Source organism: Scyliorhinus canicula, chromosome 15 (assembly GCF_902713615.1).
Source record: "Scyliorhinus canicula chromosome 15, sScyCan1.1, whole genome shotgun sequence".
Classification (NCBI taxonomy): domain Eukaryota; kingdom Metazoa; phylum Chordata; class Chondrichthyes; order Carcharhiniformes; family Scyliorhinidae; genus Scyliorhinus; species Scyliorhinus canicula.
In genome coordinates, this window is record NC_052160.1 from 66,333,747 (window position 1) to 66,348,376 (window position 14,630).

At 45.3% G+C, this 14,630-nt stretch overlaps 1 protein-coding gene across 5 annotated transcripts in view; it reads left to right on the forward strand.

Annotated features, from left to right (window-relative positions):
* The window catches only part of LOC119978690 (protein tweety homolog 3-like), a 286,190-nt gene that overhangs the window by 189,818 nt on the left and 81,742 nt on the right, over positions 1-14,630 (forward strand). For all 5 annotated transcript variants that reach the window (XM_038820488.1, XM_038820484.1, XM_038820483.1 and 2 more), the window contains exon 8: positions 10,398-10,453. In XM_038820488.1, coding sequence (XP_038676416.1) covers positions 10,398-10,453 — 56 coding nt within the window. The remainder of the gene's footprint in view (positions 1-10,397; positions 10,454-14,630) is intronic.

Genomic DNA, 14,630 nt, shown 5'->3' on the forward strand with positions numbered 1-14,630 from the left:
TCTGATGGTTTTATGGTCTAACTAGAATATTAAACTTTATAACTTCACACTCAAGAGTAACAGCTTACAATTTACACCTTAACACAACCATACAATTTCCCATTAAACAACAAGAAAAGAAACTTAGAAATCTTCTATCTTACTGTGGGAGAATTGTGGACTCCGCATTAAGCCGATCAGAAGGCGGCTCCTCTCACCAAACTTTCTCCACCAACTGCTTCTCTAATGTTTTCAAAATATCTCTACCTCCCTTGGCTCCACCCAATGACCTCATCTCCCCAAGCTGAAAAACAACTAATCTCTGCGGGCTGCAAAGCACATTAACTCCCCAGTGACTCTCCCAGGCAAACCACTATGCATTAGCCCAGACCGAAAAAGACATTTCTTCATCAATTTCACCTGCTGGCTGTTAAAACGCTTCAGGCCCTGCAGACAGAATTATTTTTGAACAAAAACATTCTAACCCCAAGCTTTTAACCCTTAAATTTCCCACTACATATATAATCCAATTTTCCTAATGTATTCCCAATCGTCACAGACCATAGCAGAAGTGTTGAAGCGAAAGGTAAGTCCAGAGGCAGTGTAAATGACAAAAGCAGAACCATTCCCAGCCCCTCCTGTTGGAGAAAATGGGAGGGGTGGGAATGAACTTGACTCATTGAATACTGTGTTGAATCATGGGTGCACCTGAAACGTGGAATTGAAGTTGGCATCCACATGAGATCAGTTGGAGCCAGAGCTGTAGACTGAAGAAAGCAACGTGCTATGAAATTGCAAGCTTCAGTAGCTGCCTGGTCAAACACAAGGTGAGAAACAGGTAGCAGAAGGTGGACAGGGTAAAAAGAGACAAACTGAATTCCTGTCCAAGAGCAGAGCAGAACTGACGGTGTATCAAACATTAAAAACAAATTATTGTGAAAGCTGATAACCTGAGATTTGTGGATTTGCATATTGTATTTTTATAATTGACATTTCAATCGGGGCTGTGCTATAAATTGATAAACCCTATAAACCTTATAGTCTCGTAGAGTTTCCCAGACAGCTTTGACAGTCTTTGTGATTTGCAGAAAGGAAGACCCTTGGGTAATTGGTCTGCCTACTCCTCGCATGAGCTGTAAATTGGATGAAATGCCTTCTTTTATGAGCAATGAATCAGTAACTATGAAACAGAATCTCGTGCTGAATTGGAAAAGGCATTGTTCAATTTATCTCGTGTCTTGTCAGTTTTGGTTTGAATAAGCTGGATATTTGGATTGTTTTATGACTAATTATAATCATTTTACTTGGTCTGGTATTTCATCTCTTGTGTTGGGATGACATCTGAACATAGTCAGTTCTCCTCTTCTCATCCATACAATTAAGTCAATACAAAAGTACAGTAGTAAAGTGGTAATTCTACGGGACTCTTTTTCCAGAGGCCTGAGCTAATGGTCTGGAGACATTAGTTGTAATCCTAGAACCCCCGCAGTGCAGAAGGAGGCCATTTAGTCATTGAGTCTACACCGACCCTCTGAAAGAGCCTTCATGTCCACTCCCATGCCATATCACCGTAACCCCACCTAACCTTCACATCTTTGGACTGTGGGAGGAAATCGGAGCATCCGGAAGAAACCCCCGCAGGCACTGGGAGAACGTGCAAACTCCACACAGACAGTGACCCAAGGCCAGAATTGAACATGGGTGCCTAGTGCTGTGAGGCAGCAGTGCTAACCACTATGCTGCCCTGGCAGCTGGGGAATTTAAATCCAGTTAATTAAATTAAAAAGAACTAGTGATGTTCGTGAAACTCCTGAATTATAGTTTTTAAAAAAGGCATCTGCCTCAGAAATATTGTTTAAGGAGGAAAATCTTCTAGCTTGACCTGGTCTGGCTTAAATGTCACTCCAGAACAACAACAACGTGATTGACTCTTAACTACTCTCAGAAATGGCTCAGTGAGCCACTTGGTTGTATCAAAGCGCTATGCAAAACTGTAATGAGAATAAAACTGGATGAATAAAACCTTGCATTGACCAAAGCATCAGACAAGACAAAGGTAAACCTAGCCCAGTCAACCCTGCAAAGACCTGTTCTAACATCTGGGAACTTTAGGGAAAATTGAGAGAGATTGTCCCACAGAGTAGTCAGTAAACAGTCTGATAGTCAAGCTCTCAGAATCCTACCTTTTGATCTATTGTCCCAGACTCTTCATTAGCATCTCTGGGTATGTTGTATTTCACCAGCACGAAAGACTCACCAGAGGTGGCAGCACAGTGTATACAGTTAAGAAAGAATGTTCCTGGGAATCCCCATCATTGTCTTCGGACCCCATGACATCTCATAATATTAGGACAAACATGGGCAAAGAAACCTTTTTCTGATTACCACCTACTTCCCTTCCTCGGGTAATGAATCAGTGCAACTCCGTGATGACCATTACTTGGAAACACTGAGGGCAGCAGGGATCTGCAGAATGTATTCTGGGTGGGAGACCTCAATCGCTGAGTAACTAAGTAGCACCACTACTGGCTGGACTTTAGGACATGGCTGCTTAACTGAGCTTGCAATGTGAAGGGGAAACTCACTTGACCTTGTCTTCCCTGATCTATTTGTCACAGTTACATCTGTCCATGATAGTTTTAGTAGCAATGACCACTGCTCAATCCTTGTGGAAATAAATGTTCCAACCACTGTGTTTGTGATGCTACCACTGTGCTAAATGGGATAAATGGAGAACTGATGCAGTAGCCCCAAAGACTGGACATTTATGAGGTACAGTGGGCTACAAGCATAGTAATATTGAATTCTAACTCCATTTATAACCACATGACCTAGCACATCCCTCACTATACCATTGGATAAAAGCAAATTACTGCGGATGCTGGAATCTGAAACAAAGGAAAAAATGTTGGAAAATCTCAGCAAGTCTGGCAGCATTTTTAGGGAGAGAAAAGAGCTAATGTTTTGAGTCCGATGACTCTTTGTCAAAGCTAACAGACAGACAAGTGGTAGTTGGGGACTGCCATTAGCACTTTTTCCCCTTGGTTTCTGTGGCCAATAGCAACCCGGTTTCACTGGGTTTCTGTGGCTATGATTCCTCTTTCATTCTCACTCCACACAGTATAAATATTTACCACTTCTCTGTCTGTTAGCTTTGATAAAGAGTCATCGGTCTCGACACGTTACCTCTTTTCCCTCACTATTCCATTACTATCAAAGATCAACCGTGGTCCAGTGGTGAGCCATTCCACAACCAGGATCAGGTCAGATCAACCAGGGCAGCTCTGTAGTTCTACCACTGCCAGGCATGAATGATGGGCAATTGAATACCCAAACTGGAACGTCACCATCCTTTGTGTCTATCTGACAAACTGGAAAATTCCTCTTGTAAATGCTGGTCACAAATAGCAGGACAGATCCAATCCAGACAATTAGATCCCCATCACTCAATAAGCAAAGTGGTGGAAAATGTAATTAACAGGACTGTCAAGCAGACCTTAATCATCAACAACCTGCTCACTGATGCTCAATTTGGATTCTGCCTGGGCCACTCTACTCCAGGTTTCATTACAGCCGTGGTCCTAAACTGGATAAAAGAGTTGAATTCCAAAGGCGAGGTGAATCTGAATGACCGTGTGGCATCAAAAAGCCCAAGTACAATTGAAGTCAGTAGGAATCGGGAAAACTCCACATATCTGGCACATACGAAGATGGTTGCAATCGTCCCTGCCCCAAGACATTCCTGCTAGAGTTCCTCGGGATAGTGTCCTCGGCCCAACCGGCTACAGCTGATTCATTAATGACCTCCCCTCCATCATATGCCAAGACGTGGGAATGTTTGCCGATGATTGCAGTAATCAGTTCTACTCTCAATTCATCAGGTATTGAAGCAGTCCATGCCTTCGTGCAGCAAGACCTGGGCAAAATTAAGACTTGAGCCAATAAGTAGCAGGAATGTTGTTTGCCATTTTGAGTGCCAGTCGATGACCACCTCCAACAAGAATGTGTGTAACCAGCTCCCCATGACATTCAATGAGAATGCCATTGCAGAATCTTGCACAATCAGCATTCTGGTGGTCACCATTGGACAGAAAGTGAATTGACTCAACCACTAAAACTGGCTAGAAGTGCAGGTCAGAGGCTGGGAATTAGGTGGTGAGTGTCTCACCACCTGACTTCCCAAAGTCTTTCCACCTTCTACAAGAAGCAAATCAGGAGTATGATGTAATACTGTCAACTGGATAAATTCAGTTTTACAATGTCTCAAGACACTAAATGTTGTTTAGGACAAAACAGCCTGCTTGATTGGCCGCCCATCCACAACTTTAAAGATTCACTACCTCTGCCGCATGACTATCAAGATGAACTGCAGCACCTCCCAACTTAGAAGGCTGATGACAGGAGATGCATGGGTCACCACCTCCTGCGAGTTCTCCAAGCCATCCTTACTTGGAAATAAATTGTATTCTTTCTTCATCACTGGGTCAAAATCCTGGTACACCCTACCTAACAGCACTCTGGGTGAATCTACACCACCGCATTGTCTTGGTGCAGGAAGGACGTTTGCTGTTACCTTGAAAGGAAAACTGGGCATGAGTAATAAATGTTGGAAATCCCAATGCACCAACATCCTGTAAATGATTAAAAAACATATATTTGATTTGGCACACAAGCAGTCCTGTGTGTTGCTTCACCAGGTTAACACCTAATTTTCCGGTTACGTCAGCCTGTAGAATACCAGATTTTGGACAGTTCTGCTGTGGAGTAATATAATAGAGAAAGTTGCCTCCAAAGTACCACCTCATCAGTTCGTGGCAGTTGTACAATTCTGCTATTTCTGCTTGTATGGTACTTATGGAGGTCCTATTCTTGCATTCGAGTCAGCTTTCAAAGGGTTAACTAACTACTGGGGGGGAGCAGGTTTTGATTTAACATTTGAACCTGCAGAATGGCAATCTAGACTCTTGTGATAGCAGTTAGGAATTTAAAAAAAAAATTGAATTAATTTCTGGGATTTGGGAGTCGCTGGTTAGGCCAGCATTTATTGCCCATAGTTCATAGAATCCCGACAGTGCAGAAAGATGCCGTTCAGCCCATTGAGTCTCCGATCATCTGAAAGAGCACCCCACCTAGGCCCACTCCCCTACCACATCCCTGTAACCCCACCTAACCTGCGGGTCAATTTTAGCATGGCCAGTCCACCTAACCTGCACATCTTTGGACAGTGGGAGGAAACCAGAGCACACGGAGGAAATCCATGCAGACACGGAAGTAAGTGCAAACTCCACACAGTCACCCAAGGTCAGAATCGAACCCGGGTCCCTGGTGTTGTGAGGCAACAGTGCTAACCACTGTGCCATCATGCCACCCTAGTTGCCCTTCAGAAAGTGGTGGTAATTTTCCTTCTTGAAACGTCTTTGCAGTATAGGTACACCCACTGCTGTTAGGAAGGTAGTCCCCATATTTTGCCCCAGCAACAGTAAAGGAACGGCGATATATTTCCATGTTCGGGTGGTGAGTGACTTGAAGGGGAACCTCCAGATGGTGGGGTTCCCAGGTATCTGCTGCTCCTGTCCATCTAGATGGTAATGGTCGTGATTTGGAAGGTGCTGTCTAAGGAACCTTGGTGAGATACTGCAGTGCATCTTGTAGATGGTACACATGGCTGCCAGTGTTTGTCAGTGGTGGAGGGTTTGAAGTTTGCGGAAGGGGGAGCAATCTAGTGGCTGTTTTGTCCTGGGTGGTGTCAGGCTTCTTGAGTGTTGTTGGAGCTGCGCTCATCCAGGTAAGTGGAAAGTATTCCATTGCACTCTTGACTTGTGCCTTGTAGATGGTGGACAGGCTTTGGGAGGTTGGGGGGGAGGGGGGGTGGGGTGGTCAGTGTTGTAGCTGAACTGGAACAGCTTGGCTAGGGGCGCGTCAAGTTCTAGATCACTGGTGTTCAGAATATTGGTGGAATATCGTCAGGGCCCATAGCCTTTGAAGTATCTCGGGCCTTCAGCCATTTCTTGATATCACGTGGAGTGCATTGTATTGGCTGAAGACATACATTTCTGATGCTTGTCTCTGGAGGAGACCGAGATTAATCATCCACTCCGCACTTCTGACTGAAGATTATTGCAAATGCCTCAACCTTGTTTTTTTGCACATATGTGCTTGACTCCTCCATCATTGAGGATGGGGATATTTGTGGAGCCTCCGCCTCCTCCACTGAGTTGTTTAATTATCCACCACCATTTATTTCTGGATGTGGTAGAACGGCAGAGCTTAGATCTGATCCATTTGTTGTGGAATCGCTTAGCTGTCTATTACTTGCTGCTTATGCTGTTTGGCACACAAGTAGTCCTGTGTGTTCCTTCACCAGGTTAACACCTCATTTTCCGGTATGCCTGATGTTGCTTCTGGCATGCTCTCCTCTACTCTTCATTGAACCAGTGTTGTTCCCTGGCTTGGTGGTAATGGGAGAGTGAAAGATATGCCGGGCTATGAGGTTGCAGATTGTGGTTGAACACAATTCTGCTGCTGATGGTCCACAGCGCCTCATGGATGCCCAGTCTTGAGTTGCTAGATCTGTTCAAAGTCTATCCCATTTAGCACGGTGGTAGTGCCACACAACATGATGGAGGGTATCCTTAGTGTGACGATGGGACTTTGTCTCCACACGCACTGTGCGATGGTCACTTCTACGGATACTGTCATGGACAGATGCATCTGCAATAGGCAGATTTGTGAGGATGAGGTTAAGTATGTTTTCCCCTGTTGTTGCTTCCCTCACCATCTGCTGCAGTCCCAATCTAGCAGCTATGTCCTCTCGGACCTAGCCAGCTCAGTCTATGGTGGTACGACCGAGCCACTCTTGGTGATGGGCATTGAAGCATATTCTGAGCCCTTGCCACCCTCCGTGCTTCCTCCAAGTGGTGTTCAACATGGAGGAGTACTGATTCAGCAGGCAATGGTGGCCGGCATATAGTAATTAGCAGGAGGTTTCCTTTCCCATGTTTAACCTGAAGCCATGAGACTTCATGGGGTCCAGAGTCGATGTTGAGGATTCCCAGGGCAATTCCCTCCTGTGCCGCCACCTCTGCTGGATCTGTCTTGCTGTGAGACAGGACATACCCAGGAATGGTGATAGTGGTGTCTGGTGTAAGGTAAGATTCTGTGAGCATGTCTATGTCAGGCTGTTGCTTAACTAGTCTGTGAGACAGCTCTCCCAACTTTGGCACAAGACCCCAGTCCTCCCAAAGGAGGACTTTGCATGGTTGATAGGGCTGGGTTTGCTGTTGTCTTTTCCAGTGCATGGTTCGATATCAGGTGGTCCGTCCGGTTTCAATCCTTTTTTATGTTTTCGTAGTGATTGAATACAACTGAGTGGCTTGCTAGGCCATTTGAGGACATTTAAGAGTCATCCATGTTGCTGCGGGTATAGGGTCACATGTAAGCCAGACCAGGTAAAGATGATAGATTTCCTTCCCTAAAGGACATTATTGAACCAGATGGGGTTTTACGACAATCGACAAAGATTTCATGGACTTTTAAGTCCAGATATTTTATTGAGTTTAAATTCCATCGTGGTGGGTTGGAAATTGGGCCCCCAGATCATTATCCTGCGTCTCTGGATTACGAATCCAGCGACAATACCATTATGCCACCATCTTCCCATGAATATTAATTAGGAGTCAGTAGAAACCGGTGAGTACATAGAAGATCTCATCATTTGGATTAGGGGTTTTTCCACAGTAACTTCATACTTGTGACAATAAAAGGTTATTATTAGTATTAAAATAGATCTGATGAGCTATTGGCTGGAAACAAGCAGATTCTGCTGCCTGATATGCTGAATATTTCCAACATTTTGCATTTATTTCAAGCTTCGTGTCTTTAGCATTTTGCTTTTTTTTGGTAAATGTCCATGGGTTGTAGGGAAGTTCCCACGCCAATGTACCATCTAGATTTGTTTGGACTGCCCAAGCAATTCAATTCTTTTTTCTGCCCAACAACTGCCTGCATGGGAACATTACAAGGAACATTGTCCAACAGGCAGACCTTCTAGCCATGAGTGTTCATTTTTTGCATAGTGTAGTTTCTGAGATGATAGGAAGACCCCTTGGTTAATTAGCTGACATTATCATTCCATTGAGAAAATAGCGTTGGCTGTCTCCTTTGTTTGCAGTCAAATATTTTTCACGCGTACAAATTTAAGACTTGGCAAAAATAATGCTTTTTGAGATTCTATTTTTTACAGACCAAATGAAGATTGTAGCAGAGGAAGACCTGGCCAGTTAGATTCAGCGTAACTCTCTTGAAACTAAATCTTTGCCTTCAACAGTGGCTTTCATGTACATCATTGTGGTGCAAATACCCAAATTTCTTATTCTCATGAGATGACATGGGAAGGCAGTACTTGCACAATGCATTGTGTGGAACATGTCATTTGATTCTGTCTTTGCCAGGCAGGCTACGGAGTTCTGACAAAGGCAGAGTTGAAACGCTAATATGCTGCAGATGCCAGAAAACTGAAATATGAGCAGAAAATGCTGGAAATACTCAGTGGGTCAGAGAGTATTTATGGTGAGAAACATAGAGTAAATGTTTCAGGTCTGTGACTTTCCATCAGAGCTGAAAGATGTTGGGGATGTCATCGGTTTGAAGAATATTAACTGTTTATCCACAGATGCTGCCTGACCTGCTGAGAATTTCCAGCATCTTTGGTTTATGTTAGTAACACTACTTGATTCAAAGAGAGTGTTAGCTGAATACTTTTCGTGCAATTTTTAAAGTTTAAAACAAAAAACACAAGTATGCCAATATCTTGCTTGTTACTGGAATAACTTGATGTACATTCTGCCACTCCAAATTTGCTTTTGTTTAAACTGTGCTTTTAAAAGCATTGTTAGAGAATGAAGGTATGACATTTATGGTGAAATGTAGACATTATTATCAGCAATTAAATGGAATGCACGGCTCTGGCTGCTCATACGGTTGAATTTAAGATTGAGTAAGTAAGTATAGTTGCCATAGTCCCAGATGACCATGGGCTGCTTTCTCTTTTGATGAGAAGAATTGGTTGGTGGTTATTTAACCTAAGGAGGATCCCAACACCTCAGGCGAGGGGCAAGGTAAACTCAGCCGCTACGGGAATTGAACCCATGTTGTTGGCCTTGCTCTTCATCACAAACCAGCTGTCTAACCAACTGAGCTAAACCAGCCACCAATTAGGTACATTTTAAAATATGATCTATTATGGTGCCACCGTGGAAACTTCATTGAGCTGCAGTGAGGCAGAATACTGTTTCTGCCACAACAGTATATCTGAAGATGGCCATGAAATCCGTTCCTTACAGCCTGACAGCGGTACTGTACTGCGAAATGAGAGGAAATGCCAAACTCTGCACTGAGTGGGTCTGAAATGTGGTTATCGTTATGCTGCATACATAAAAGCAGAGTAAATCATTCAACATGTGTGGACTTTAAAATCTTGAAGGTGGTAATCTCTTAAAATGTATTAAAGGAATGTGATTTGTTATAACCCACTGATCTACTTGGCTTACTGTAACATATAAGTAGTCCTGTTATTTTTGCTTAATAGATTATTTCAGTTTAGATTAGGGATATGTGCCAACCTCTGGAATATTTACTGTAATCCCTAGAAACACGTACGCACTTTGTATTGTATATAATTTATTGTACAATTAAATTATATTAATTAGGCTAGGCATCAAAAACAGCACAAATTAGATTTTATGTTGTGTTTTCTGCCTACCCCCGAGGCTCTGTAATTAAGAATCATTAGAAAAAGTGCTTGATTTAAAGCCACTGCTGAGAACTGTGGGGCTTTGTGAAGGAGCCGTCAAACTGGAACAATAAACGTTGAATGGCAATGCTGCTGTCCTGCAAGTACTTGTTTCATATGCATCATTCAGCATCATTTGTGTGTCTGCTCAGAATCTAAAATGTGGTGTTTAAACTGCCAAAAGGCACAATTGTTACTTCACTTTTTGACGTGTTTGTGTATGTTGCACAATCTACATTGAAACATTAATTCATAACCAAGAGGAGAAGAATTGGAAGAAATATCTTCTAAATATTTAGAAGATTGTTACATTTATCAATGCGGATTTAGAACCCAGTTCATTGGTAAAACTAGATAATTTTTTGAAGTTACATGAAATTGTCGGCCTTTGGAACAGGAGAAAAAACACATTCCACTCGAATTGTTTGCATTAAAAACTGCAAAATACCATGTAAATGGGATGCAGCACAATTGAGTGTTTTGTGAATAAGTGTTGGTTCCCTTGCTTAGGATAAGAAACTTAGTTTTCAGAAGATGACTAATGTATTTATATGGGAGGGAATCCTACACCATGAGAATATGTACATTAAAAAAAATTGTAATTATGAAATTTTCTTTCTTTCTGCAGAGGTTTTAAATTACTACCTGGTATGCAACATTGGATACCCAAACCCTTTTCAACAGGTGAGTCAGGATCTGCATGCTATATTCCACCTTGTCATTTCTGGCAGGAGACTGAGACCGAGAATAAAATTGTTACCTGTTCTACTCCTTGATTTCACTGCCCTACATTGTGAAGGTTTATGTGGTCATTCCATTAGTAAAACTAGATAAATAGTTAACATTTAAAATTTAACATTCAAGCACAGAATTGCTGCCATCATAATAATGTAAATGAGTTGTTTCATTTCACAGTCCTACTTCAATTAGTCAAGCAATGTTGCATTTGTTACATGCCTGTACCTATTACAGTGCACAAAGTAACAGGGTGGCTCAGTAGCACACTGGTTAGCACAGTTGCTTCACAGTTCCAGGGTCCCAGGTTTGATTCCCGGCTTGGTCACTGTCTGTGCGACGTTTGCACGTTCTCCCCGTGTCTGCATGGGTTTCCTCCGGGTGCTCTGGTTTCCTCCCACAGTCCAAAGATGTGCAGGTTAGATGGATTGTCCATGTTAAATTGCCCTAAGTGTCCAAAAAGGTTGGGTGAGGTTACTGGGTTACAGGGAAAGGGTGAAGGTATGGGCTAAGTAAGATGCTCTTTCCAAGGGTCGGTGCAGACTCGATGGGCCTCTATGATTCTATGACACCTGCGACTGTTTTACTTGATGACTTGCTTCAACTAAAACCAGGAAGTCATTTGAAAATAAATTTTTTTTTTAAAGTTCTTGCACGGCATGTGGGTGTCACTGACTTAAACCAGCATTTGTTATCCATCTCTAATTACCTTTGAGAAGCTGGTGATGAGCCACCTGCTTGAACCTCTATGTCCATATGGTGCACGGGTGTGCCTAGAATGCTGTTAGGAAGTTGTGGGACTTTGACTCAGCCCTGCAACAGTGAAGGAATGGTGATATAGTTCCAAGTCAGGGTGCTGTGTGGCATGGAAGGAGGGATCTTGCAGGTGGTGATGTTCCTATGCACCTGCTGCACTTGCCCTTCTAAGTGGTAGAGATCAGTGGTTTGGCAGATGCTGTCGGAGGAGGTTTGGTTACACACCATCCTGACTTGGAAATATATCATCATTTCTTCAGCTACACTGAATCAAAATCCTGAAACCAATTCCCCATCAGCCCTGTAAGTATATCTACACCGGATGGACCGCTGTAGTTCAAGAAGATAGGTCACCACGACATGCCCAAGGATAATTAGACTTTGCCAAAGATGCCCTCATCATATGAACTAATAAAAGCAGCTTTGAATTACTAATAACTGGGTTTCTAGGTTCAGAGGAATTTCATTGAGCTAAAGTTATCATTGAATGATGTAAAATAGTACACAGATCCTTTTCCTTTCCCATGAGTGCAAATAATAATAATCTTTATTGTCACAAGTAGGCTTACATTTTAAAAAAAAAATAATTTTTATTGAAAAATTTTGAATTTATACAACAATAACGCACCAAGTAAAATACCAAAAATAATATTAGCAATCATAAACATTCACCCCACCTCCATGAACATCACAGCATTTTAACAACACAAATTAACACAATATAAAGTTACAGAATAGAAACTACAATAAGGGGACCCCCCCCCCCCCCCCGCCCCGCCCTTTGCCACCCCCTAAATCCCCCATCTTTGTTCCCCGGGATGAACCGATGATTGCCACCCAGTGAAGCCTCCATCGAGCCCCCTGTTTCCCCCCGATGCCGTCTCCACTGCCCCCAGATTCTTAGGGTCGCCGCCACCACCAGGCGTGTGGTAAACCTCTTGGGGGAGAGCAGCAACAGCGCCATTACCATGGCACCCAGGCTCATACCTCTACATGACACCATCTCCATTCTTTTCCACGCCGCCCCTCCCCCTCCATCACCCATTTACGCACCATTGACACATTGGCCGCCCAATAGTACCCCAGAAGGTTGGGCAGCGCCAGCCCGCCTCTATCCCTCCCTCGCTCCAGGAACACCCTCTTTACTCTCGGAGTCCCATGTGCCCACACAAAGCTCAAAATACTGCTAGTCACTCTCCTAAAGAAGGCCCTGGGGATAAAGACGGGCAGGCACTGAAAGAGGAACAAGAACCTCTGAAGCACCGTCATTTTGACGGACTGTACCCTCCCCGCCAACGACAATGGCAGCATGTCCCACCTCTTGAACTCCTCCTCCATCTGATCTACAAGTCTGGTGAAATTATGTTTGTGAAGAGTCCCCCAGTCCCTGGCCACCTGCACCCCCAGGTACCTAAAGCTCTCCCCTGCCCGCCTAAGCGGGAGCCTACCAATTCCTTCCTGCTGGTCTCCAGGGTGCACCACAAACACCTCACTCTTGCCTAAATTTAATTTATAACCTGAAAAGGTCCCAAACTCAGCTAGCAGCTCCATCACCCCCGGCATCCCTCCCACCGGGTCCGCCACATACAGTAACAGGTCATCGGCATACAACGACACCCTATGTTCCTCCCCACCTCGCACCAAGCCTCTCCACCTCTCTGAATCCCTCAACGCCATCGCCAGCGGCTCGATTGCCAGTGCAAACAACAAGGGGGACAGGGGGCAACCCTGCCTGGTCCCTCGGTAAAGCCGGAAGTACTCCGACCTCCTCCCATTCGTGGCCACGCACGCCATCGGGGCCTCATATAGCAGCCGTACCCATCTAATGAACCCTTCACCAAATCCAAACCTCCCCATCACCTCCCATAGGTACCCCCACTCCACTCTATCGAAGGCCTTCTCCGCATCCAGCGCCACCACTATCTCTGGCTCCCCCTCAATCGCCGGCATCATGATGGCATTCAACAGTCTCCGCACATTCGTGTTCAGCTGCCTTCCCTTCACAAAACCTGTCTGGTCCTCGTACACAACCCCTGGCACACAGTCGTCTATCCTGATGGTCAGGATTTTTGCCAGCACCTTAGCATCCACGTTGATGAGAGATATGGGCCTGTATGAACCACACTGCTGGGGGTCCTTGTCCCTCTTTAAAATTAACGAGATCAGCGCCCGCGACATCGTCGGGAGCAAAGTCCTCCCTTCCCACGGTTCATTGAGTGTCCGCACCAGCAAGGGGCCCACTAGGTCCACAAACTTTTTATAAAATTCCACCGGGAACCCATCCGGCCCCGGTGCCTTCCCTGACTGCATCTGCCCAATCCCCTTAACTAGCTCCTCCAGCTCAATTGGCGCACCCAACCCCTCCACCTTCTCCTCCTGCACCTTCGGGAAAGGAAGCCCGTTGAGGAACCTCTCCATTTCCCTCCTCTCCCCCGTTGGCTCCGACCGGCACAGTTCCCCGTAAAAGTCCTTGAAGACCTCATTCACCTCTACCCCCTTCCGCACCACATTCCCACTCTTGTCTCTCCAGCAATTTCCTTAGCCGCATCCCGCTTGCGGAGCTGATGAGCCAGCATCCTACTCGCCTTTTCACCATGTTCGTACACTGCCCCTTGTGCCTTCCTCCACTGTGCCTCCGCCTTTCTAGTGGTCAGCAAATCAAATTTAGCCTGCAGACTGCGCCTCTCCCCCAACAGTCCCTCCTCTGGTGCCTCTGCATACCTCCTGTCTACCTCCAGCATCTTTCCCACCAGTCTATTCCTCTCACTCCTCTCGCTCCTCTCCCTGTGTGCCCGGATGGATATCAGCTCCCCACGAATCACTGCCTTCAGGGCTTCCCAGACCATCCCCACCTGAACCTCCCCCGTATCATTCACCTCGAGGTACCCCTTAATACTTGCCCGGACCCTCCGACACACCTCCTCCTCCGCCAGCAACCCCACATCCAACCGCCACAAAGGGCGCTGGTCCCGCACCTCCCCCATCTCCAACTCTATCCAATGCGGAGCGTGGTCTGAGATTGCAATGGCCGAATACTCGGCCTCCTCCACTCTCGGAATCAGTCTCCTACTCACCACGAAGAAGTCTATCCGAGAGTAGACCCTATGTACGTGGGAGAAGAAAGAGTACTCGCGTGCCCTCGGCCTCACAAACCTCCATGGATCCACCCCACCCATCTGGTCCATAAACCCTCTCAGTACCTTGGCCGCCGCCGGCCTCCTACCTGTCCTAGAGCTGGATCGATCCAGTGAAGGATCCAACACCGTATTGAAGTCCCCCCCCCCCCCCCCCCCCCCCCCCATGATCAGGCCTCCCGCCTCCAGATCCGGGCCCCACCCAACATAGGCCTAATAAAGCTTGCATCGTCCCA